The sequence below is a fragment of the Podarcis bocagei genome (assembly GCF_964188305.1).
Source record: "Podarcis bocagei genome assembly, chromosome: 8".
Lineage (NCBI taxonomy): Eukaryota > Metazoa > Chordata > Lepidosauria > Squamata > Lacertidae > Podarcis > Podarcis bocagei.
Genome location: NC_138133.1, coordinates 52,651,989 through 52,678,838, shown reverse-complemented (window position 1 = coordinate 52,678,838; position 26,850 = coordinate 52,651,989). Strand labels below are relative to the sequence as shown.

At 45.2% G+C, this 26,850-nt stretch overlaps 1 protein-coding gene and 1 long non-coding RNA gene across 21 annotated transcripts in view; one reads left to right on the top strand and one right to left on the bottom strand.

The window, feature by feature from the left end:
* Positions 1 to 14,983, top strand: part of ST18 (ST18 C2H2C-type zinc finger transcription factor) — a 214,091-nt gene extending 199,108 nt beyond the window's left edge. For 8 of the 12 annotated variants that reach the window (XM_081204411.1, XM_081204410.1, XM_081204412.1 and 5 more), the window contains 7 exons: positions 2,541 to 2,603; positions 2,819 to 2,899; positions 4,376 to 4,597; positions 5,822 to 5,910; positions 6,978 to 7,081; positions 10,347 to 10,490; positions 11,972 to 14,983. In XM_081204411.1, the coding sequence (XP_081060537.1) occupies positions 2,541 to 2,603; positions 2,819 to 2,899; positions 4,376 to 4,597; positions 5,822 to 5,910; positions 6,978 to 7,081; positions 10,347 to 10,490; positions 11,972 to 12,112 (844 nt within the window). In that variant the 3' untranslated portion in view covers positions 12,113 to 14,983. Of the gene's footprint in view, positions 1 to 2,540; positions 2,604 to 2,818; positions 2,900 to 4,375; positions 4,598 to 5,821; positions 5,911 to 6,977; positions 7,082 to 7,747; positions 7,897 to 10,346; positions 10,491 to 11,971 lie in introns of those variants that run through there. The other 4 variants (XR_014010625.1, XM_081204413.1, XR_014010624.1 and 1 more) reach the window with 4 other exon arrangements.
* The window catches only part of LOC308593103, an 89,859-nt gene that overhangs the window by 38,853 nt on the left and 24,156 nt on the right, over positions 1 to 26,850 (bottom strand). For 4 of the 9 annotated variants that reach the window (XR_014010704.1, XR_014010705.1, XR_014010713.1 and 1 more), the window contains 4 exons: positions 18,378 to 18,708; positions 12,019 to 12,169; positions 10,258 to 10,367; positions 4,329 to 4,458 (listed from right to left, as the gene is read on the bottom strand). This is a non-coding gene — a long non-coding RNA (uncharacterized lncRNA). Of the gene's footprint in view, positions 1 to 4,328; positions 4,459 to 5,921; positions 6,571 to 10,257; positions 10,368 to 12,018; positions 12,170 to 18,377; positions 18,709 to 26,850 lie in introns of those variants that run through there. The other 5 variants (XR_014010706.1, XR_014010707.1, XR_014010703.1 and 2 more) reach the window with 4 other exon arrangements.

Sequence of the window (26,850 nt, the reverse complement as noted above, 5' to 3'; positions counted from 1 at the left end):
GCCCCATACCTGTCCAGTTTGTCCCCTTTCACTCACGCAATCCTACCAGTGTAAGAAGTGTAGCTATAGTAATAGTCACCTCCCACGGGGACAAGGTTGCTGGGTTTGCACCAGCAGGGAGTTGAAACTGCCCCGGCTAAGGAAATTTGGGAGCAGTCTTATCCCACCCAGCAGGTATAAATCAGAGGAAGGGGAGAGAATCTGACTGTTTGTCAGGTCTTGAAGTAGATGTGTCTAAATGTTGGGAAAGAAAATGTTATTCTCAAATTTTGAAAGCCAGCTGGAAATACCAAGTCTTGCAAGATGGCTGGATCTCACAAAATACGCAGTCTGGTTTTTCAGATCAAAGTACTTGGGCTAAGCTTTAAAATGTGAGTGTTTATCCAAACCAAGCCTGCAAATCTTTCCTTTTTATCCTTTGCCACTAGACATACCCCTCTGCATGTGGTTGAGGCAAGCATTAAATCAGATGAGTCCATATACTGCAGAGAAAAGTCACAAACAAAAGAGTGGCTGTGGAGGTTCTTAAGGAGGCCTGAGCAATCTGGGCATCTGGCCTTATTATTGAAGAGGAAGGTTGGCAGGCAGTTACCCAGTTATCATTGGGAGTGTTTTGGCTGATGAAGATGCTTGGATAAAGTCTGGCGAAGGCTTCCAAGAATGCTTGACAGAATCCTGTGCTTGTGTAGTGCAGCTTGAAAAAGTGCAACAAATACAGAGCTGGTTACTAATTTGTTGTGAGGAATGCAGACATCTTTCCCAAGGGCAGCATTTCTGTTTGAGAGTTAATCACATCTCCTCCCGCATTCCCACTGTAGCATCTTGAGGAAATGTGACTGTCTTCAAAACTGGTGCATTGGTTGCAATAGTGAGCGCTGTGCATAACGTCATTGGGCCATTGGAACTTGTGGGCTACTGCCTGTGCAATTGCTAGGAACATATGAACCTGCCTTCTACTGAGTCGGTATTGCCTGCACTGATTAGCAGTGGCTCTCCAGGATTTCAGACATGATTATCTCCCATCCCTATCTAGAGGTTCCAGGAATTAAGTCTGTGACATTCTACATGCAAAACAGTTGCTCTGCTGCTGAGCTGTGGCCCTTCACCTCAACTCTTACTGTTGAGCAACACACTCTTACCACCACTACTGCCAGCATTGTCTCTTCGTTCAAGAAGCAGTGCTGGAAACTGTTGTATGCTATTAACAACCACTTCATTTTATGTTTCCAGCTGCGTTCTGCCCCACTCTCTTTGGTTTGGTGAGGTGGCAACAATAAGTGCAGAGTAAGAGGTCTGATGGGGATGCGGGTGGCACTGTGGGTTAAACCACAGAGCCCAGGACTTGCCGATCAGAAGGTTGGTGGTTCGAATCCCCACGGCGGGGTGAGCTCCCGTTGCTCGGTCCCTGCTCCTGCCAACCTAGCAGTTTGAAAGCACGTCAAAGTGCAAGTAGATAAATAGGTACCGCTCCAGCAGGAATGGCGTTTCCGTGCGCTGCTCTGGTTCGCCAGAAGTGGCTTAGTCATGCTGGCCACATGACCCGGAAGCTGTACGCTGGCTCCCTCGGCCAATAAAGCGAGATGAGCACCGCAACCCCAGAGTCAGCCACGACTGGACCTAATGGTCAGGAGTCCCTTTACCTTTACCTTTAAGAGGTCTGACAGGAAGCTCTTCCTCCCTTCCCTCACCCCTCTGGTTCTGGCATTGAGAATGCTGGAATATTAGTGTCTCAGCTGCCAGGAAAACTGGACATGTCATTTTCCTAGGATACCTGAGCCCTTACAGTGCCTTATGGGGATTCTTCCCTGGCTCAGATCGCAATCAGAGAAATGACACTGAGTTTTGAATATAGGCAACTATTCCTAACATGCTAAATTTGTATTTTGAACCAGGTTAATAAAACTTCCAGCAACATTATTCTCCTTTTGTACAACCACTGCAAGCCTCTTTGAGACACTACTGAGTGTATTCTATATGAGGCTACTAAGATGTTCCCATCACACCTGTATTGCACATCTACTATAAGTTCCTCTAAGAAGATCCAGGACTAATGGCATGATTAACTCCACTGCACTGTATTAACAAAAGAAATACAAAATGCTGTTGAGCCAGACTATAAAATCCCTATTCCTAGGAGAAAGAGAAACAAATGTTGTGTGTAATGGGTATACAGGGGGTTATATTTCTTTTTTTAAGAATTAATTCAGTGCATATATTTGAGCCTGACCATATATATTTTCAGATTTGAAATGCACTGATTCTAACAAATCAAATGATCATTTTCATCTTCCCCTTCCCAGAAATCTAAATAACTGAGTGGGGAAATTGTGAGGTTTATATCAGTGGCTGAGTTTTCATGTACAACACAGCCCTTGTACACCCCAAAATAGTTGCTTTCCTTGGGTACCCTTTCTTATTTTTCCAGTTGCACACGGTCATGTCAAACCAGGATTGTGGGAAATTCCAATGCAAAAATCTCCTAAATTAGATATTTTATGTAATGTCAAGGGCCATCATCTTCTCTGCACTTTGCTTTATAGATGTCCAACTCCAGGATGTGATGGCTCTGGTCATGTCACTGGAAACTATGCCTCACACAGAAGGTAAGAATCTTCTGCTTATTTTTTGAGGGGGAGGGAGCTTTGGCACTCCAGATTTTGCAGGACTACAACTCCCATCACCCCGACCACTGGCTATTCTGGCTGCAGCTGGTGTGAGTTGGAGTCCAACGTTTGGAGGGCCACAGGATCATCACCCCTGAATCATCCAGAAGCAAAAGCCTGCGAAATCTATATTGCTCTGCTCTGTGTACTTTCAGCTTGTCTGGTTGTCCCCGAGCCAGGAAAGGTGGTCTCAAAGTGACTCCTACCAAGGAAGAAAAAGAAGACCCTGAACTTAAGTAAGTGGAGTGGCAAAGGCTTGTCACTTATGCCTCGCTATTGGATACGTCACAGGAAGATTGGTCTCAGATTCACTAACTTATATCCTCTCCTAACAATAAATCCAAACAAAACCTCCAAAGGATGGTTTTATGGTTCAGGTGCTGTTGTGCTGTCCTTGAAGTAAACCAGATGGCACAGCTCTGGAAAGGTCCCAGGTCTTAAGAAACAAAGGAGAAGCATAGTCTCTGAGTTTATCTGGCTCATCCCCCAGCCCAGATGGGCCAAACTTTAGGCAGAGACCCTTTTTAGACCCTCTATAATTCTTCTTCTGAGCCCTTATGACCAGTAACCTCACCCTTCTGCCAGTCCTGTACACCCACATGTAGGGAAGGCTTACATATCATACATTATTTCCCCTACCAGTTCACTGGCTGATGCTTACAGGGGCTGACAATTGTCTGCATGTGGTGCCTCTGCACGTGAAGATTTGACCTCCTTATTTCATTATTATTAATATATATATATATATATATATATATATATATATATATATATATAGCAAGATAGCATATGGCAGGACAGGCAATAAAATAGAAAACATAATAAGAAGAGTGCAAAATGATCATTAAAATGATCTACTGATCAAAACATCTAAACAGTTGCATAGGCCTGCCTACATAAAAAGGTCTTTCAGAGATGCTTGAAAATCAAAAGTGAGTGTACCTGCTGAAAAAGTGATCCATAGCATGGGACTCATGACACTATGGCAGATCACTAATGGAAGCTAGTCGAGCCTCCTTCATATTTAAAGCCACCATATTTAAAGTATTTCACAGTGCAATCCTTTGCATACACTCAAGTCCATTGAGTTCAATAACGGTGTATTGGACTGTATTTTTTAAAGTGGTCTTCATATCGCAGCCCTAATGTATAGACAGCTTGGAACCAGCAGCCTGTGGGCCAATCTTGACACACCAAGGAGTCTAGTTTGGCTTGCTTGGCCATTTTCCTCAAACGGTGCCTTTTACTTGTTTCCTTTTTCTTTTAAATATATTTCCCTTGTTCCTTCAAATTAAAAAAACTTTCCAGAGCAGCTTGCCAACCCCCCCCCCCACTATTTAATAGTGCATATAAATAAAATCAATCAATGACTCTAAAAACAAGAGTAAAATACAGTAGCCCAAAATTCAGTAATCCAGCATCAAACAAGGCATTTGGCTATTAGAAACCCTTGGATCAGGCCAATGACCCATCTAGTCCAGCATCTCACAGTGGCCAACCAGATGCCTACAGGAAACCTCCAAGAAGGACCCAAGCACATTAAAACCTTGCTATTAGTACGTTAATATTATAAAAAAATTAGGCTTTATTTTATTTATGGGGAGGAAATCTTTCTTGAGGTGTCGCTGGTACATGGACATTTTTCCCTTCTGCCTCTTGGTTTTTCTTTTCTTTTTCCTAAAAATAACATCAGTTTTGCTGTGCTTCTGTAGATGTCCGGTGCTAGGCTGTGATGGCCAAGGTCACATATCAGGTAAATACACTTCTCATCGCACTGCTTCGGGTTGTCCTATGGCTGCCAAGAGACAGAAGGAGAGTCCTCTCAATGGGTCTTCGCTGCCCTGGAGACTGAACAAGCAGGAGCTGCCACACTGTCCTTTGCCAGGCTGCAACGGGCTGGGTCATGTTAATAACGTTTTTGTCACCCATAGAAGGTATCACTTTGTATCTTTACTTTTTTTTAACCCAACAAATACCTACAATGTATTGCAATTGTGTGAATTTAACAAATGAAGCTGTTGAACTGATAGGAAAAATCTTGTTAGGATTTTGTATAAGTCCTTGAATTAACCCCAACTCGTTTCCTAGAGATGTCCAGGATTTTTCGAGATGTCTTTGGTTTTATTTTAGCTGTCTAAACATTCATATATCAACCTAGAATAGGTGAGAAATCTGCAAATGCAATTTACTGCTTAGCCTTAAAAGCTCTTTTTAAAAGGCAAGGTATTTTTAGCAGCATATTACTGAACTCTTCTTTTCATGTACATTTCGAAGTTGACTCTGAGTTGCAAGCTTTTTAGACTTTTAAGACCACAATCCTAAATTCACTTATCTGAGAATGCAAATATAATTTATTGCTTTAAAGTCCTGTTTAAAATGCCAAGTATTTTTAGTAGCAAATTACTGAGCTGTTATGTTCATTTGCGTATCTAAGCTGACCCCAGGAGTTGTAAATTTGGTGATGTTCAACTAAGTATTACTCCAAGTAGACCAACAGAGATTAATAGACCTAGCTTGGTCATGTTAATTCATTCCAGTGGGTCTGCTCTTGAGTTAAATTTAGTTGACTACCAGTCACAGATTTTAATAGAACAATCCTATACACATTTACCTTGGAATAAGCCCTCTTGAATCCCATGGAATTTATGTCTGAGTAGACATGTATAGTACAATTACAGACATTGTGCTGTAATTGGTCCAGGATTTTACACTGCTGTCTCTAGTTGCAGATACCATGACAGAGGTAGAGGGCAAAGCAGCAAGGGTATTCAGCATGGTGCAAATGCAGTTGCAGAGCCGATCCAGCACTCCTGCAGTGTGTTTGTGCCACATTGACCTCATCACTGCTTTGCCTCTCCTTCCCAGTAGAGAGCACCGACTTACCACTGCTGCACCATAATGTACTATTTTCCCGAAGGTGTGCTTAAGCTTCTGCTTTGGTAGCAGCCACCACCGTAGATGACCCACTACATAGTTCAAATGGGGCCATGTCAGGAGCTGCACTGAGGACAATTTGCCTATTTGTTGTCTTAGAGAGATTTTAGTAACTACACAACCAGTTCGGTTGGACTTGTACTGCCAAGACCCTGGAAGCTGAGATACAGCAATCAAAAATGTGTTTCAATTTTCAAATAGGTCCCCTTTCCTACTCTTTTCAGTTTGTCTGGATGCCCTCTGAATGCACAAGCCTTAAAAAAGGGCAAAATATCGGAAGAACTGATGACCATCAAATTGAAAGCAAGTGGAGGTAAGAAGCAGTACAAATATGACACTGGAATCTGGGAGTAAGGAAATGAGTCTGTCTTTGCCCAGTACTGTCTTCTCTGGCCAGCAGCAGCTCTTTAGAGTCTTAGAAAAAGTGTCTTTCCATCCAGCTACCAGATATTCTTTCACAGAAGATGCTGTATACTGAAAGCAGGACCTTCTGCAAACACAGAGCTACAGCCCCTCTGCTGCCTGCCTCATGAAGACACATAATTGGATTAATTAATTTAATGTTTGGTTTACTTAAAAATATATATAATTACATTGTGCCTTTCATTTGAACATTTTAATTAAAAGTACTTTGTACTGCCTCACAATGAACAGGACACAGGTAGAGATGGACAAATTTGCCCATATCCGTGTCTCATCTTTCCAGTCCACCAGATTTCCACATCAAATTTGCAATCATAACAATAAAAACCAACAACAATTTTAATAATGACAATAGGCCTCACCAAAATTCATCAGCCCTTTGATATGTGCTTCTCCCAATACGCACATTTTTCAAGCAATTTCCCGTAACGTATTTCTGTACAGGTGCATTTTTATGCACATGCTGTGGTTGGGGAGCTGCACAACAAAATTTGGGAAAGTGCAAATTTGGAGGGGTCACTGCTTTTCTGTGTGCTCATTGGTTCAGAAACTGCAAAATAAAAGGATCTGCATTGACATGTAATCCAAATTTCTCCCTCATCCTGAGCTATGGCGACCTGCGCTCTGTTCCCAGGGTTGCCCTTCAACAAATATCAGTACTGCATTGATCCTTTCAATCCAGGTGGGCCACTTTCAGCCACTTGAAGGCCTATTGAGCTCCATCAGTGCAAAGGGAAAATTTCATGGCTGCTTCTCTGCCCCTGACATGCCATAATGGAAGCTTTGACACTGACCCCGTTAAGTGTAGAATTAAATTGCAAATGTGCAATTTTGATTCCAGAGACCAGGTTAACTGAAGAGGCTTGTTCTATAACATACCATTACACAGGGGTTAGCATTTGCCCATCTCTTCAGTCAGGTGTGATTTTACACTTGACTTGGGTCATTCTTGTGCAGGTTTAGAGAATGAGGAGGAAATCAGACATTTGGATGAAGAAATAAAAGAACTGAATGAATCCAACCTTAAAATTGAAGCTGACATGATGAAACTTCAGACACAGGTAAGGAAGAAAATCTCTGATTGAGCCCTTAAAAACAAACATCAAAAGCTCCTACTAATCTCTGGCATTGCAATGATGGTGAACTCTACTGCACAGTAGCGTAGAGTGGGTTGCCAGCCTGGTTCACATGAAGAAGCTGTTTTCAACAGAGCCCAGTAACAGAAGCACATGGCTGTATTGAGACAGCACCGGGTGTTGAAAATGTGCACCCGCTAACAATCTTATACCTGGGGCAACTACCCCTGTGCTCCCCTATGCTATGTCACTGCTACTGCATGTTGACCATTGAGAATTTTGTTTGCAAGCTGTTGTTAACATATACTATGTTTCCCATAGCTGCACCCATGGATCCAGCATTGTAGCAGCATGCAAACTGGGCAGAGTTGCATGGAAATCATAGCAACTTTCCAGCTCATTATTGTGGCCCGTGAAACCTAAGCAACATGGCCCAATTTTCTTTTTGGAGGCTTTGCCTTTGCCTTCTACCTTGACCCATATATGGTCCATTTCTCTGGTTCAGTGAGGGTTTCATTGGAGCTTTAAAGGAGTTGTTGCTTCATCTGTCTAGCTTCACCTACTGTTGGTCTCCCTGCCTTCCACCCACTGGTTTAAAGTCATGGTCTCACAGAATGCCTGGGTTCAAACCTTTGCTTTTAATTTTTTCAGATCATTCTAGTTTACTGCCATACAGCCTCAGCTCAAAAAGGATTTTGTTGAGCTTGGAAAGGTTCAGAAAGGGGCAACCAAAATGGGCCTGGAGCCACTCGCCTATGAAGCAAGGTTGCAGAGTTGGGACATTTTAGTTTAGAGAAAAGGCGAGTAAGAGGCGACCTGTAGAAGTTTGTAAAATTATGCATGGCATGGAGAAAGTGGCAAGAGAAAAGGGGGTTCCTCCCCTCTCTTATAACACTAGAACTCAGACCTCCAATGAAGCTGAATTTTGGAAGATCTAGGAGAGACAAAAGGAAGTATTTCTTCATATAGCACATAATCAAACAATGGAACTCGCTCCCACAGGAATCAGTGATGGCTACCAACTTGGATGGTTTTAAAAGAGGATTTGACAAATTCACAGTTGGAGGCAGCAATGCTTCTGAATACCAGTTGCTGGAAACCACAGTTGGGGACAGAGCTCTTGTGTTTGAAAGCTGCTTGTGGGTTTTCCCCAGGCACCTGGTTAGCCACTGGGAGAAGAGGATATTAGACTAGATTTGCCATTGGCCTGACCAAGCAGGCTTTTTTATGTTCCAACTGAAAGCCAAATTTGTTGTTGCTTATGTAGTTGTTTAACTGAATCTGCAGCCCATTTTTGGGGGAAAAAAATCATGCTATTATGGAAAGCTAATGATTTGCTCAATTAAATTTCCACAATTATATATATTATGGCAAATTTTCCACTTTTAAAAATGCATTGTTTCATCAAATTAGTCTAATGAATGAGCACAATGTAAGTAAAATTGGGCAACTGGAATGGAAAAAAATACCAGCTAAATCTTAAATTCAAATTGTAATTAACTTTTTCCAAGGATATGTGTTTGTGTGTATGTACACAGCTCCTCAGGCATGCTAAAAATCAGAGATAGTATTCAACTAAGTCTTACTCAGATTAGATCCATTGAAATGAATGGACGTAACTTAGAGCTATGTCCATTTTTTTTCAATTAGTCTACTGTGAGCTGGGCTGAGCTGGGTATGTTAACTGTTTTTAGTGCATTCATTTTTCCTCCTTGAAATATAAATAGTATACTGAAGTGTATGTTATGAGAGCTGTCACATCCAATAGTCACCCTCCCTCCAAAATCCTGGGGATTGTAGTTTGTTAAGGTGTTAAGACTTGTTAGGAGACCCCTATTCCCCTCACAGAGCTAAAATTTCCAGTGGTTTAAGAACCAATCCCCCTTCCCAAGGAACTGGGAATTACAGCTTTGTGAGGGGATAGAAGTCTCCTAACAATTTGCAGCACCCTGAAGAAACTACAGTTGCCAGACTTTTTGGGGGGGAGAGGCATGACTGTTTAAAGTGGTATTATAGATTTTAAAATGTATGGTCTCGGCCCCAAGCTCAATTTTTTACTCAGCTTCTCTCAAAATAATATATAATGCCTGGCCTATGTTACAATGAATTGTTGCAAAGTGAGCTCCTTCATTTCCTATTCTACTTTTTATTTTTAGCTTTTATACTCTGTCCTGTCTTCAAACTCAGTCACTCTACAGCATAACCTTGCCCTGGAAAGTAGCTCAAAAGCCAAAACCAGGGTTGCTGCTATTGTAGTGAGTCAGCAGCGATGCTGTGAGAAAAAGGCAGCAATGTAAATAGCAGCTTGTTTGCTCCCTACCTACCCCAGTCCCTCAGGGCAAAACTCTTCATTTTAAATCAGACACTCCTCCTGAGTTGTCAGCTCGAGGCCTGCAGTCTTTCGTCCATTTCTGAACACGCTTCCCACAAACAATGCTCTTTTCATCCAGCAGGGTCACTGTCTAGAGCATCATTTAAACATATTCCTCTTCTGAAAGAACAGCAGAATCCACTGACTTAGAAATAAAATGGCTCGCCCCAATTAGGAGCGCCTTTTGACATTGATGTGCATGGAACAGAAAGGACTTGAGCTTCACTTCTGCATAGGCAACTTCCACTGCCTTGGGCTATCACTTCTGATAGCTGCATTTTAGGCCAAGAACCCCACTGTTCGCAGTAACCAGAACTGAATGCAGGAATACAAAAGACAGAAAACTTTGCAAAGAGCCTGATCCCCTGGAAAAATAAATTATGTGCATTGGCCCAATGCATTTTGCGGGAGCAGGGAATTTTCCTTCTTCAGGGACAATATCAATCACACACAAAAACACATAATTGTACATTTAAAAGAACCCATCTATATGAAAATGTTTTACAGATGTTGTAAGTTGGGGTATGCATACAGGAACACAAGTTTTCATAATGTATTTTCGGTGGTCGCCAGGGACTTTTGGTTGGTTCTGTTGGGTATGGGTTATCTTTGTTTCTGGATTGTATATGATGATTCTGAAAAATAATACTAATAAAAATAAAAAATAAAAAGAAGAACCCACTTCCATCAGGAACTACAAATATACTTTCTCATAAAGCAAAAAGTGAAAGGATTTTTCGAAAGCATACTTCCCCGCTAAAATGTGTCAGGCTTTATCAGGCACACTAACCATTTTTGGGAGCATTTTGAGAACTCTTCAGCCGTTGGTTTACTTCTGCTGTTCACACTACCATACATTGCTTTGCTTCGTGGTTTCAGATAACATCTATGGAGAGCAATCTGAAAACGATAGAAGAGGAGAACAAACTTATCGAGCAGAACAACGAGAGCCTCTTAAAGGAGTTGGCTGGCCTCAGTCAAGCCCTCATCTCCAGTCTGGCCGACATTCAGCTTCCACAAATGGTATGTCTGTGGCTGGGAATGTGGCAGTTTCTTGGGAGCCCAGGGAAGTTAGTCAATGGCATGTTGCAGGGCTGTCAGAGATGAATCTCAAACTGTACAACATTCTCAATCTCTGGGATGTGCCGAAAATTATGGATAGTAGTAGCGGCCAGAGGGGTGGTGGGGACTCACCTGGCTTTCCAATTACCAACGGTGGTAAGGCAGCAGGCAGCTTGGTACAGAGCAGGAACAGCAACATGGCCAGTCCAACATTCCTAATTCTGTCCCTCCAAGGAGCTCAATGTGGTGTAAATGGTTCTCCTCTTCCCCATTTTATCTATAAGCTTTTCCCCTTCAAGGAAAAAAGTAGGATCTAAATTTCAATAATATCACACCAATCCTGTGGGGTAGGTTAGGCTGAGAGATGGTGACTGGCCCATCTGAAGATCACCTAGTGAGTTTCATGACTGTGGGGAATCAAACCCTGGCCTCCCAGGTCCAAGTCCAACTCTCTAACCATTACACCACACTGCCTGTCCAGTGCTGGTGGGATTGGCTGTGTTGCTGTGCATGCACCATGCTGAACTTCCCATTAATTTGCCCCTCCCACTCTCCCTCCTGGTAACTGGCAGGGACATGTGGCATTGGGAAACCAGGTGAGTAATGCCCCTCTACTGCTGGAGAAGACCATGACCATACCTTTAAGCACAGAAGAGAAATGTTTTGGAAGTGAAGAGGACTTGGGTCACATTCCTTTCTGGGCAATCTTCCAAGGGCCACATACCAGTGAGCCGAGGAAGAAATGTAAATGTTGTTTCTACAACAGGCTGCTTTCTACACAAGCACCTCTCTATCCAAGCAAGCAAAAAAAGCATGATCAGAGCTCAAGAACACATTTCCAGCCAGACAAAAACACTCAAGGTGGGTGCAAAGGAGGGACAGTGAGAGGTGTAGTCTAGGGAGGGGGTATGGTGTGGCTAGAAACCCAAGTGCCAGATAGAGGGCCACAGCATCCCAGTTCTCCATCCCATTGGCTGGCTGGGATCCAAAGAGCTGTTGTCAAAGACTTGACTACTTCTGAAAAGAAGTGAATTCAAAATGGCCAGGTCATTTTTCTCTGGTCAGGTCGTGATGCTAGCAACAGGCCATAGTCAGGCAATAGCTTAAACTAGGAATGGGTTACCTAGAGCCATATAGGTTTGGGAGAGACTCCAAGGATCATCTAGTCCAACTCCCTGTGATACAGGAATCACCTATGGCTTTCTAAATGTTGTTGGACACAACTCCAAACATCTCTGCCCGTCGTCGTTGGGGCTGATGAGAGTTGGAGTCCAACAATATTTGGAGGGTTGCAGGAGTCAAACACTTGCTGTTTTCCTGTAGACAGTCCTTCCATGTCCAGCTGCTCCCCCCCCCTCTCTTTCCAGTTGTCACATAGTGGACACCTTGCCTAATATTTGACTCCCATGTTTAGGTGTGATGTGTTTTCATCTTCATTCCAGGGCCCAATCAGTGAGCAGAATTTTGAAGCATATGTAAATACACTCACAGATATGTACAGCAATCTGGAACGGGAGTATTCCCCGGACTGCAAGGCTCTGCTGGAAAGTATCAAACAGGCAGTGAAGGGTATCCACGTGTAGGATGAGGAAGCTGCTGGGCAACAGGAGTGACTTAGCAGCAGCAAACTCCAGATGGATCTGCAAAGAGAGCCCGGACTGCTTTAGAAGTATTGGTTTCTGTGCTGCATTTACAATTTACAACATTGCACTATTTTTTTTCCAGCTGACATAAAAAGGACAGAGAACATAACAGACTATTGTATTAACAGCAATGACTCAGATCATAGAATATATTTATTTCTGTACAAATCCTTTTTGTTGTCATCATGGTTTGCACTCTTTTCATTTTGTAAAGTGAATGTAAAAAGTGTGTGTAACTATTTTTTTACTTTTTTAATTTATTTTCAATCAAGGAGTTGTGTGCGTGCGTGTTTTTTTAATCTTTTAACAGCATTTCTGCAGCCTGCCATATTTTTACAAATGTGTTTGTTAATTTATTTTCCAATGGGGTTTTAAAATAGATTGAAAGTTATAGTGTAAATTTAACATTTTGCTGGGTTTGTACAGGAAGAAGGGGGAAATCTATGAAAGAAACAAAAATAACAGAACTGTGATTCTAGTTTTATTTTCACCACATCCTGCTTTTTTATAACAGCTTTATTTTAACAAAACAAAAAAAAATTCAAAAGGGTTTTCAATAGCATGAGATATGATGAACCAAGGATGCAAAGGTGAATGGTGCCCTCTGCTGGAAGAACATAAGCTCTTCAAGTGCAGCATGTTGTAAGAGTTCATGATTTTTTTTAGCAATAATGAAATATAGCAATCAGCAAACCTTTGGACTTGGCTGTGTGTCTTAGCCTGCCACAAATAATCCTTGGAAACCATTCGAGAGGGAAGGTTGGAGTGATTTAAGATATGTTTTCCCCTATTTCATGGTCATTCATCGGGAAAATATATATATAAATTTTATCCCTTTTAATGTGATAGGCTTTGAAATGACCTGTAGCTTTTTTCCCCTTTTTGTACAGAGCCTTGTAAAAACATTGGTCAGTGGATCAATATCAATATAATTTCATATTGGAAAAATGCATCCCAACCTGATGATTTTGTACATACAATTAAGCCGAGCAAATCTTCCCTGAGATGTCAGTTATTGTACTAGGTTGAGTGGAAGGAACTGAGAAGGCTGCAGTTGCAAAGGGGACTAAGCCCCACTGCTGTGAAGTGGGCTTGCACGGCAATGGTGTTTGGTGACTGGATCTATGAACTGTAGCAATGCACTGATTGGGTTTACCTCCAATTGTACATGAGTGCTGTGATTCCAAGCAGATTTACTGCAAGTTCCATTAAGACTGCTAAGGCGTAACATCTCAGAAAAAAACCCCTACACCAGCAGCTCCATTTGAACATATGAAGCTGCTGTCTACCTGCCAAGTCAAACTTCTGGTCCATCTAGTTCAGTATTTTCTACACAGGCTGGCAGTATTTCAGACAGGCGACTTCCCTGGCCTACCTGGAAATGCTGGGGAATGAGCCTGGGACCTTTTGTATGCAAACGCTTGACCACTGTGCAATGGCTCATTCCCCCTAAATGTGCAACTCTGCTGCTGCCTCGTGCATAGAAGTGAATGGGGGAAGCCTCTGCTTGCAGAAGAGACCTGCATACGTATCAGAATCCCATGTTCCTTTGGATCAGGTTGTTGCATGTGTTTGGAGCCGAGGTTTAAAGAAAGCCTTAGTTGCAGTTGATTACCATCCCATAATAAGGGTATGTCTCCAAGTGCTACAGTCCTTAGGCAACCACTCAGAAATACGTACACATCCCAGGTAGACCTCTTGATCACCCGTATCCATTCTCAGTTTAGTAAGCAGCTATAAACAGGGGTCCAGTGTCTGTTTCAGGGATTAGAAGTAATAATGCATTTTTTTCCAGAATTCTAATGTTGTTTTCAGAAGAAGGTATATATACAACCAGCTGAACTGCCTTTTTTGGTATGCACACACGTCTCATGTGCATATGTGCCTCAATGTAAAATGTACACATGAATCTAGCGTGTGATTTAATTTTCCTGTGCTACGATGAAAGTGTTTATTTTTATTTGCCTACTTTATATTTTGACTGAATATGACAGCATTCACAGTCTTCACTCGTACATTTATATTATAGGGTTCCTATCCAAGAGTGCTTCTCCCAAATCATTCAGCTGTCATGCTGTGGTTGCTGTTCTGCAATAGGTGGAGCTTGCTGTTAATGTTTTGGGGGGCGGGGGCGGCGGTGATATGGCCCTCGGACCTTAGTTTAGACAAGAATGTCCTTAGAAGCTGTGTTTATTTTTTAAAGAAAACAATTTGACAGAAGCTATCACAGTATGTGCTAATATAAAATAGAACACCAAATTGCTATTAAGTTATTGTACTTGGTTTTTTTTTAAAAAAAGACGGTTGCTATACCTGTTCAATGCATTACAGGGGAAAAGAAACCAAGTTCACTCATGACAGAGACTAAAAGTTAATTTACTAAATATTTTAAGAAATTTGTTATATATTTAATTTAATTTAAACAATCTCCTACTGACTTATCTATTTATTACTATGATTTCCTATGGCTTCAGGTTAATTTATCTGTGTTTGGATTGTTTGCTCAGGATGTAACTTTGTATTTATTTGCCTTCTTGGTACTTGATGTTTTGTAATGTGCACTGTGATTCCTCCTTCCCTTCTTCCTTTCCTTTTCCTTTTCTTTGTTGGATTAATTTGCATTGACGAGTTATCCTGTAAATTAGACCTTTTGTAAAGAGCAATGATGTATGCATTTTTTTTTTTAATTTGGAGTAGTTTGTATACTGTTTCTTCATACAATTAATATTTCTTACATCAAAAGCAACAAAACTGTGTTCTGTGCTGTACATTTGGTGTATGGTAGGAAATAAAATTGATACTGAAACAGGTTCCACAAGTTCTTTGATGTCTTCAATAGATGGGGGTGTATGGTGCACATCTAACTACACTTACAAACACTCAGCCAGTTGTTTCCAAGGCAAAATAAAACGTGGGGTTCCTCTAAACCAGGAGTAGCCAACATAGTATCAACTATAAGTTGTTTGACTACAATTCCCATCAGCACCATCTAGCATGGCCAAAGGCGAGGGGTGATAAAAGCCACAAGCCAACACGGTGACCTACAGACACCTCTAAACTTTACCTTTAACATCTTAATGGAACACCCTGGAACGAAATCATTAGTGTGTGAATTTGTAACAAGATGTGTGTGTGTGTACATAGGGGGTGAAAATATTTCAGAATCCACTGGGAATACAACCAAAGAAGCCATAGATACCACTTTTTAAGCATTGTACTATCACTCATGGGCAAAGTTCAATTGCCTCCAGAACAAGAAAGAAAGAAAAAAAAGAAAGAAAAAAGAAAGAATAGAATAAATTTGTACAGTGGTACCTCGGGATGCGAACGGGCTCCGTTCCGGAGCCCCGTTCACATTCCGAGCAGCACGTAAGATGGCACAGCGCATCTGCGTGTGGCATTTCGCTACTTCCGTGCATGCGTGTGACGTCATTTTGACCGTCTGCGCATGTGGCGAAACCTGAAAGTAACACGATCCGTTACTGCCGGGTCGCCGCGGAGCGCAACCCGAAATTGCTCAACCTGAAGCGTATTTATCCCGAGGTATGACTGTACTGCTTTTAGCATCTGATACATTTAAACACAAAAGCTGGCATGAAGGTTTTTTGCAGTTAAGATCCGCCTCTTTCAGACATTCTCTGAAATCTAGTGTTTAGTGTGCTGGATCTCAACTTCTCTGAAACATCAGGTGGTTCTTAACTGCAGGAAACTTTGGTGCCAGAAAAGGAGTCTAGCAACAAAATGTTGCTGCATATCCCCCCAAACCCCTCACAGAAACTGTTCAGAGCCCCTGCCAGCCAGTATTTAATGGCACTTTGCATATGTACCATCTCACACCGAAGATTGTGGGTGCCCACAATGAAGGGCTTCAACGTTGCCCATTGAATTTGTGGGGGCCCAGTCCCACAAATATATTATTGTGGGTGCTGAAGCACCCATGGCCTCCTGGAGTTGGCTCCAGTGGCGTTCTGAGACATGGAAAAGGTAGCACGCCTCAGGAAGGAAGAAGGGTAGCAGAGTGAAAATACATCTGCAACAAAATGTTTCAATGCCTATCCAGCATATCTGGTGTATTCCTGCACAAACACAGAGGCACCATTTTGGGTGTGTATTAAGAGAATGGAACAGTTTTAGATCTGGAAGAGTCAAAACCTCCCCAATCTGCCCTGACACGCCCTTCTCACCAATGGTGAAAGAACATTGGGAATGGTCCTTTCCACACTGCCAGGATGGACCTCCCTTTGTGTCTACAAAGAGGAAGAGCTGCAAAATCCTATGACCTCCAGGACACACTCAGGAACCAAAGGACTGAACCATTAAATGTTGTATGGACCCACTTTTTGTCCATTTATCCAAAATTCTCTTTCCTAGAGGTGCTGTACTACCACATGCAGGGGCTTTGGCCTCTCTACTAATGTTACCCACCTGTTCATCTTGCTCTTAGTAAAGACCAAGAACACATTACCTGAGAAATAGCTTTGCATGCAAATGGTGGTATGGAAAGCATGTTTGAAAGTCAGGGGGAGATGAGCACATGTATCACTGAGACACAAGTTAACTGTTGGGACCATTTTCCTTTCCTCATTTCTCTTCTTTTTTGGCATTTCACGAAAGAGGACTTAAAAGTGTTTTCAAGTAGGATTCAGTTTTATTTGTTTAAAAATATACCCAATATTTTGAAAGTTATTGGAAAATTCAACAATATAAAACAAAGGTCTAAAACAAACCAGATTAATATAGCATGGAAAATATGGCATTTGCTTGCTTGTTGAGAAGTATGAAGAAACCTCTGTCCTATCAGTAGAACTTCCTACCTTTGGAGTGTCAAAAGATTGTGTCAATATCAGTTTTAATATTGTATTTTTACATGATTGTAACTTGCCCTAGGACCTTAGGGTGAAGGATGGCTAAGTGTTGTTGGTCTGCCAGTTTGCTGTGGTTAGTCTGCCAGTTTCATTGGGTAACTCTTTCAATAATTCCATTGAGCATGATTTGTCTTGTAGCTAGGGATGGGAAAATCTGTCAATTTCAGCTTGGCTGCTCCTGGTATAGAGAGACTCCATTTTAAAAAGAGAGTTCAGTTGCAAATGTGCAGCTATAGAATGAGTTGAACTATAGCTATGTTGAAAGTTCGTATTTTTCATCCATTGGCTGGCTGGGTGGGTGGGAGTGGGAAAAAAAACCCTTGTGAAAAATTATGGAAGGGAAGAAATTCCTCTGGAATTGTCAGGAGAAGGTTGCCACCTACCTAACACAGGCTTACAAGGTAGCCAAGGGTTTTCCTCTATGCATTAAACTTTTGTTTGTTCAGAAGCCTACACCAGTCTGAATGGGACAAGGCTTTATCCACAACTTCACAACTTCTCATTGACTACTTCCTGGAATGTTTCCAGAGCAACCCTACATGATATTACTCTCAATACACTGTAGGAACTGTGTCCAGCCGCCACCACCACCACCCTAAATGCCTTTCTGAAGGGTCAATGGACTCTTCTGCTCTGCCTGGGCTACGGACTCATAGAATCCCTCTGGAAGGGATCCAAAAGTTCTCTAGTCCAACCCCTTGCAATGCAAGAATCACAGGGTTGTGGCATGACAGGCTGCTGCTGAAAGAGGCATCTCTCAAACTCAGCAGAGACGCTTGCAGGGAAAGCCATAAAAAATTATTATGCCATGTAACACAAGCCTATTCTAATTCCACCTGTCTCAACATACCTGGAATAGGTTGAAGTAACAACAAGAAGATGGATGAATTTAGTCTCTTTAAGATATTGCTTGAAATTTTCATCTTGATCTTTCATGTCAAATATTACACAATATGACAAACTGGGTTTTCAAAGATGTTCAGTGCACTTTCTGAAGCCTCTCCATAACCACAGCAAACCTTACATTTCTGGGTGCTTTGCCTTTCTGGAAGGCCTGTAAAACTGACAATATTTCCGATGTGATCTGCTGTCTCACAATCTTCCTTCTTCCAAATGTTAACTAGAGAACATGTGGGAGCCAGGTACAGGGAAGCAGCAACCATATCACCCTTGACATATTATAGACCAGGCCTCTCACAGTGCTGATCACTTGTTTGGTAATGAGAGCAACTTGGTACTTAAATAAATTCTAACCCCTCAAAACTGTAGTAGTCTTGTTGTTGAGTGACCATGTCGAGTGAGAGGCCAGCCAACTAGAAGAATCTCTGATGTGTACTTACCTGGAAGCAAAGTCAGCATCCAAAGGTAGGTCAAGTCCTAGAGTCAGGTGAACAGCAATCCACGTGGTCAGACAGTCCAGGGTTCAGGAAATCTGATGATCTTGGGGTCCTGAATCAAGAATCAAGATGAGCAGAAAGCAGCAAGGTCAGGCTAGGAATTACCAGCCTTGTTACCATCATCTGACTGCTGCTGGAAGCTCTGCTTAAGAAGGCTGAAGCCAGCTGGTTCTCATCAGTGCCTTCTCTGAGTCCTTGAAGGCTGATCAGCTGCAGTTGGAGTCACTCCACTGTCTCCCACTTCGGGCTGCTCTTCTTCAGGTGAAGCTAACTCCTGGCCCATGACAAAAACAAGTCATCAGACCAAGATAGGAAAAGAGGAAATTGCCTTCTACTGATCCACACCAGTGGTCCATCTAGCTCAGTATTGTCTATGCTGGCTCACCAGGTTTTCAGGCAGAAGTCTCTTCCAACCCTACTAGGAGATGTTGGAGATGGAACTTGGGATCTTCTACACACAGAGCAGATGCTCTATCACTGAGCTAGACCCCTTCCCATTTACGGAACAAAGGGGTAAGATTTGAAGCATCTCCCTCAGGTTCATTTGTACATCCAGGACTGCACCCAAAAGAGCTATCCACGAACATAATGCCAATTTCTTCATGCAAATTTGCCCTTGCTGATTCAGGATGAAGCAAGGTAGAAGTGAAGCAGATATCTGAAAGGTAGTGACATATAACTGGTTGTGTCGTGCAGGTGTAATTAAGGAGAGCAACATCAGAGCATTCCCATCACAGTTTCCATTTCACCCACAACCAGCTGTGTGTCGATGAGAACAGGCAAAAAAAAATATGTCTTCATAATGATAATCACAGTGTGTGTTACAGAGGAGGCAGAACCATAGAGGCATGCAAACAGCATATGTTTCCTCCTCTATCAGTGCCAGAACAGTTATGCATCAAATGGGGTTCTTGACAAAATAGCATGGCATTTTCAATCACGTCTGAGCAAGGCAAAACAATTTACCTTGTGTGTGTAAAAATGAAGAAGAAATTCTCCAGGTTCATCAACTTTGTCTGTTTAATAAGGTGTTTTGGTAGAAGAAAATTAAGCAGTCTGAAGGGAAACTCTGCCTTACAGGTGTATCCATGAACATAGGAACCTGTCTTATGCCAAATCAGCCATTGGTCCATCTAGTACACTTAATGGAAACAGTTCTCCAGGATTTCAGAGGGGACGTTCCCAGGACAACATAGAGATGTCTAGGGCCCCTTTGACATGCAAAGAGGTTGCTCTACCACTGACTGAGCTATGGCCTTTCATTTCACAGAAATGAAATGTTGGCGATTTTCTTTGGATTTTCCCATTCAGCTTCAATAACAAACTTTACCCTCCATATCACTCTGGAAATAAGGGTTGGGTTAATGATGACAACTTCTCATAGTATACGCAAAGCCAACATTAGGAAAATGCTTCCTTTATCGCAGTGTTTCCCAACCTTTTTTGGGCAAAGGCACACCTGTTTGAGGAAAAAAATCTCGCGGCACACCACCATTACAGCCCCGTGACGTCAGCGCGCAGCGTCACGCCGGGAGGGACGCACGAAAGTGAAAGTTTTCAATTTTTTTCCCTCCCCCTTGCCGGGGAACCTCCAAGCTTTGGGGGTGGGGGGGGAGGAGGCAGCAAAGCGAGGGACTGAGGGACGGCGGCAGCTGAGGCGGCAGCGGCTGTTGTGGTGGTGGCGGCGATAGCGGGCGGAGGAGGGGGCGGCGGGGCTGAGGTGGCCGGCGGCGGCGGGGGAGGCGGCGGCGGGTGGAGCAGGAGGGCAGCCGAGGCCGGTGAGGGAGTAGGGTTGCCCGGGGCTTGAGGAGCCGTCGCCGGGAGTTGCTGCTGCTGTTGTTGCTGCTGCTGCCCGGACATGCCGGCCTCCTCCTCGTCCGCTGTCTCGCGCTCCTCCCTTTTGCACGCGCTGCCCCGCCGCCGCCCCATTGGCTGGGTCCTGTCAGCTGATCCTGTGTTATTTCCTGTGTGTGTGTATGAGGGGAGAATGGAGAGAGAAACCTCGGCACCACCACCGCGGAGCCGCCCCCGGCTCGACGCGGATCCTCGCCGCCGCCGCCTCTCACCGCCCGACTCGCCCGCCTCCCTCCCATGGCACACCAGCCAACTTCTCACGGCACACTAGTGTGCCGCGGAACACCGGTTGGGAAACACTGCTTTATCGTTAACCATACTCCCGGACGCAACTAGAGGAAATGCAGCACTCGAATTATAGTGGGTCAGAGGGAGTCCTTTTTCATAGCAGACCCCTAAGTTACCTTTTTAGGAAGTTTTGTGGCAGCCAGGTGACTTGGCTATAATAGGGATGAGCTAGAAGTGGGGCTTGTGGTACAGTTCCCATAACTCTGAGGAAATGTGCCTGCAGCTGGATGCAGCCTACATTTTTCCCAGGGCTGCGAAGCCAAAGTCAAGAGCTGGAGCTGCACATTTGCCTCACTGGGACAGATCATCTTTCAGAAGGTGGGAGGGAAAGATAAAAAAAATGGAATATTTTTTGTCTTCTTTGCAGTCAAATCACTTGCCTGGGATTTAAATCACTTTAGAGTCTCTCTTGTGCACCATTTATCGGAATGAAATGGTGATTGAGAATGAGGAACTAAACATGGGAGAGCGCTATATTTGCAGTAGGAATGAACATTCTAGTCAGGATAAGTGATACACCTGGTTCACATTCCGTTTTATGTTTGTTTCACAGAGGCTGATCTATAAGGTTGATGGGGCACTGCCCCACTGACATCAGCCTGCCATCACCTCTTAGATTCAGGTGGACTTGCTTCTGAACAAACATGAATAGAATTGTGCTGTAAGAGGAGACAGCTTTTGGATGTGAGATTTTGCAAATGCTACGGCTGCCCGTTCCACCTTTCTTAGCCATGTGACTTTCTGCCAGAAGACTGTCAGGACAGAATTCTTCTGTTAACATGGCAAACTGGGAATTTCACCTGCTGAGTTGGGGACTTCTTCTTTACCAAACTACACACACACACCGGCTGCCCAAAACCTTAAAGGTCCATAGGAAAATATGGTTAAAAGGAGAGCCTATTATGTATCCCTATGTACCACTGCCCTCTACTGGAATTTAAGCAGAATAATTATTCTACAAAAAAATTAAAACTGTTTGACAGTGGTGCCTCACAAGACGAAATTAATCCGTTCCTAGAGTCTCTTCGTCTAGCGGTTTTTTCGTCTTGCGAAGCAACCCTATTAGCAGCTTAGCGGATTAGCGGTTTAGCGGCTATTAAAGGCTTAGCGGCTATTAAAGGCTTAGCGGATTAGCGGCTAAAAGGCTATTAGCGGCTTAGCGGCTCAGAAAAAGGGGGGGGAGCGAAAAAAAATCGGAACACTTGCAAGACGTTTTCGTCTTGCAAAGCAAGCCCATAGGGAAAATCGTCTTGCGAAGCAGCTCAAAAACGGAAAACCCTTTCGTCTAGCGGGTTTTCCGTCTTGCGAGGCATTCGTCTTGCGGGGCACCACTGCATATCACAGATACATACTGAATTAATAATACCCATTCTCCTGCTCAATAAATTCTGTTCAGTCTTGTAAGGGGAACTATGTAGCTAGACAGCTCTGGCAGTTCTCATCACAGTTATGCACAGTATTGTATTGAAAAAGCTAAGTTAGGATTCAGAGCCTGCTGCCTTTAAAATAAAATAATAATGCTGTATTTTAGGTTTGCGTAATTTTCTAATCCAATAGCAATTAATGTGTAGATGTGCTTTACCAAATTCTAACAGCGAAACCTTAAAATTGGTTATTTCTTTAAACCAAACTAATGGGGACAAATCACAAGATTAACATGTTTACATAAACTACTTTAAAGAACATAAAGAACATGCTTTTGTAAACAAAGAAAATCTTTAATAATTTTTATTGTTGTTAATTGATATTTTATAAAGCAGTAAAGGGTCACACTGGCCTGGTCTTTTTGCTTGTGCCCGCCAATAGACTTTACAATGTTACACTGTCTCCATAATGGTGCCTGCAGAGTTCTGTTATGTACTGAGTTGACTAGGATCCAAACTGCAGCAGTCTGATTGGTCCTAGAACAATAGGATCCAAATTGCAGCAGTCTGATTGGTCCTAGAACAATAGGATTCAGAATGCAGCAGTCTGATTGGTCCTAGAACAATGCAGCAGTATGATTGGTTGGCAGGAACCACCCAATCATGCTCCAGATATAAGTGAATCCACAACCTGATTGGCTTACAGTAGAATTCCAGAAGTAACCAATCATGTGCAGCCCATTGTGTAAATAATGTATATAAGCAAATACTTTGAGGGGACTTTCATTCATTCCTCCTCACCACTATGAGCTGAATAAAGAGCACGAAATCACTTTGCGACTCTGAGTATATTTCACTGGCGACGAAGGTGGGATCCCGCTGAGCTGACTGCCACACACAGCACCGCAGCACCGCCACCTGACGCATCGCTGCCTCGCACCGTGTATCCAGGCTTCAGCTCCGGGACACAAGGAACTCAGAATGGCAACCGACAGCAGCTTCTCGCCATTCAACCCAGCATCTGGAGACTGGGAAGCGTACGCCTCCCGTTTCACCTTCCTTCTAGAAGCCAAAGGGGTCACCGATGAAGAAGACGCCAAGAAGAGGGCAATATTCTTCAGCATCTGCGGAGAGGAGACATTTGAAATCGCCCGGGCTCTCCTTGCACCTGAAGACGTCGCTACTGTTCCATACAAAACAATAATGGAACAGCTGAAGGGGCACTTTTCGCCACAGCCCTCAGTGGTGGCTCGTCGAAATGCCTTCTACGCAAAGCGGCAAGCCCCTGGGGAAACCATAACTGGGTTTGTGACCTCTCTCCGCCAAGCTGCCCGGTTCTGCAACTTCTCAGAGCTGGAGAACATGCTTCGTGACCGCCTCGTCGGTGGCCTGAAGGATGAGAAGCTGCAACGACGCCTCTACGCCAAGAAGGACCTAACGTTCCAGGTTGCTCTGGAGGAGGCCCTGGCAACGGAAGCTGCCGAGAGGTCGACGCAAGAGGCACGGCCGAGCCTGCCACCCCAACCGAGGGTCCACCATGAAGACCTCACCGACGACTCAGGATCTGACAGGGAGGAGGTGCACCGAGTACAGCAGCGCACTCAAGCAGCCCACATACCACAGCTGCCTCGACGAGAAGGAGGGAACTGCGCAAGCTGCGGGGAAAGTCACGAGAGGAGGACCTGCCGTTTCCGCAACGCAGAGTGCAGGCAGTGCAGAAAATTGGGACACATCGCCCGGGTGTGTCGAGCTCGGCTCACCCAACGCCAGGCATCAGATGACCAATCCAAGAGCCCCAGGTCCCGGGGCCCAACGCACCAAGGCAACTCTACGGAGCTCACGGACTTCCAGGTATACCAGTTGCCCCACCCCAACGTAGAGAAAATTTATGTAGAGGTACAGATAGAGGGGGCCCCATGCCGCATGGAGCTTGACACGGGTTCAACTCTATCCATAATCTCGGCAAGGACCTTAAGGAAACTGTGTCCTACTGGGGGTCCCAAACTCAGGCCGGCCCCATTCACCCTCCGGGACTTCCAGAAACGTAAGGTCCGCACAATGGGGGTGGGGACCTTCAGGGTGCAATACCGAGGGCGGACGCGGCAACTGGACTTGCTCGTGGTCAAGGGCCCCTACATTAGCTTACTGGGATTGGCATGGTTTGGACCACTGGGGCTAGCCATCACCGGGGTGAACCACACTACCTTACAAGTGGACGTGGACGCCATCTGCAAGGAATTTCCAGGGGTTTTCGATGGGAAATTGGGACAGTATACGGGCCCCCCCATTGCTCTACAGCTTGACCCCGCAGTACGACCGGTCAGGCTCAAGGCCCACCGGGTCCCATTCGCCCTGAAACCCCGTATAGATGAGGAATTGGACTGGCTCGTGGAGCAAGGAGTGCTGGAGCCGGTGCCTAATGCCCCCTGGGAAACCCCAATCGTCACATCCGTCAAGCCTAATGGTTCGGTCCGCATCTGCGCAGACTACAAATGTACCATAAACAAGGCCCTCACGGCCCATGCATACCCAGTGCCAGTGGTCAGCCATGTCCTTGCCACCCTGGCTGGGTCGAAAATTTTTGGCAAGCTGGACTTGGCCCAAGCATATCAACAGCTGCCAGTAGATGAGGCCACAGCAGAGGCACAGACGATTGTGACGCACAGAGGAGCGTTCAGGGTAAAGCGGCTGCAATCCGGTGTCAGTGTAGCACCAGGCATATTCCAGAATCTAATGGACTCGCTCCTTAAAGGGATTCCTGGCGTCACCCCCTTCTTCGATGATGTGCTGATTGCCGGGCCCACACCAGAGGAGTTTGAGGACCGCCTCCGCACCGTTCTGCACCGTTTCCAGACGGCGGGTCTCAAGGTGAAGCGGGAAAAATGTCTACTAGGAGTGCCTCAGGTGGACTTTCTGGGATTTATGGTGGACGCAGAAGGGGTCCACCCGACTGGGGACAAGGTACGGGCCATTTGCGATGCCCCAGCGCCCAAGAGCAAGTCTGAACTTCAGGCCTTCTTGGGACTATTGAACTTTTACCATTCCTTCCTTCCCCACAAGGCAGCGGTAGCAGAGCCCCTACACAGACTCCTGGACAAGCGGGCCACTTGGGTGTGGGGCCAGCGCCAGGAGGCTGCATTCCAGGCAGTCAAGGACTTGCTTGTCTCAAACTCAGTCTTGGCACACTTCGACGAGAGGCTGCCAGTGGTGCTAGCATGCGACGCCTCGCCCTATGGCATTGGCGCTGTCCTGGGACACCAACTCCCGGATGGAAGAGAGGTACCGGTGGCATACTTTTCCCAGACACTCAACGCAACCGAGCGGAACTACTCGCAAATAGACAAGGAGGGTCTGGCAATCGTGAAGGGAGTAAAAAAAATCCATGATTTCTTGTACGGGCGGCCCTTCACCGTGGTGACTGACCACAAGCCGTTGCTTGGCTTGTTTGCCCCTGAAAAGCAGACCCCCCAAGTGCTGTCTCCTCGCGTCCTCAGGTGGTCAATTTTCCTTGCCAGCTACCAGTATGCACTGATTCACCGCCCGGGGAAGGCAATGGGCCATGCGGACGCCCTCAGCAGGCTACCACTACCGGAAACAGGCCCCGACCCAGCACCTGCACAAGAGGTTATGAGCCTGGAGCTGCTTCCCGACCGCCCCATTCAGGCACAAGAAGTTGCACACCATTCCAAGAAAGATAGGGTCATCTCCCAGGTCCTGGACTGGGTGTGGAGGGGATGGCCCAGCAGCAGCCCTGGGCCAGAATTCGCTGGCTACACAACCCGCAAACATGAACTATCGGCCCACAAGGGGTGCCTGTTATGGGGAAGCAGGGTCGTTGTTCCCCAGCCCCTCCGCAAAAGGGTCCTCACAGCCCTACACGAGACACACCCAGGGGTAGTAAGAATGAAGGCCCTTGCCAGGAGTTATGTGTGGTGGCCAGGGATCGACGGAGAGATAGAGGCCTGGGTCAAACACTGCCAGGCCTGCCAAGAATCCCGCCCAGATCCCCCAAGGGCCCCAGTCCAGTCCTGGGAGTCTGCCCGAGCACCATGGTCACGCCTGCATGTGGACTTCGCTGGCCCCTTTCAGGGGAAAACATTCTTCATAGTGGTGGACTCCTACACCAAATGGCTGGAAGTCGCACTGGTACCGTCCACTTCTACATCCGCAGCCATCCGGGTACTACGCAGGCTGTTTGCAACCCATGGGCTCCCTGACACTCTCATCTCAGACAATGGGACTGCATTTACGTCAGGAGAATTCCAAACCTTCACAGCGCAGAACGCCATCCGCCACATCCGTTCGGCGCCATTCCACCCTGCCACCAATGGCCAAGCAGAACGCATGGTGCGGACCACCAAGGACACCCTTCGCCGCATGACGCAAGGGGACTGGGAGTACCGCCTTGCCACATTCCTCCTAGCACAGCACCCCCAGCTCAACGACTGGCCGGAGCCCCGCTGAACTACTAATGGGTCGGCGCCTTGCAATCAGATTGGACCGCCTTCACCCCGATAGAGCTCAGGATGAGGTAGCGGTGGGGGAAGGCAGGAACCCCCGGACCTTCGAGGCCCAGGACCCAGTGTACGCAAAGAATTTTGGGGCAGGCCCAGCATGGGTACCCGCCACAGTCACCATGGTCACTGGCCCCGTGTCGTACGAGGTGCTAACGGATGGGGGGCAATGCTGGCGCCGCCACTGCGACCAGATACGGCGACGATTCCCAGGAGAAAACCAGGAGGAGGAAAGGTCAGAGGAGTCCCAAGGGAACAGAGGGGCGGTGAGGCCCATAGAACAGGAGGGGCCAGCAGGAGAGGCAGAACCAGTAAATACAGAGAGGACCCGCGAGGCCGAAAGGACACCGGAACCAGAACCACGACTGAGCGAGCCGGTTGCGCCAAACCAAACAG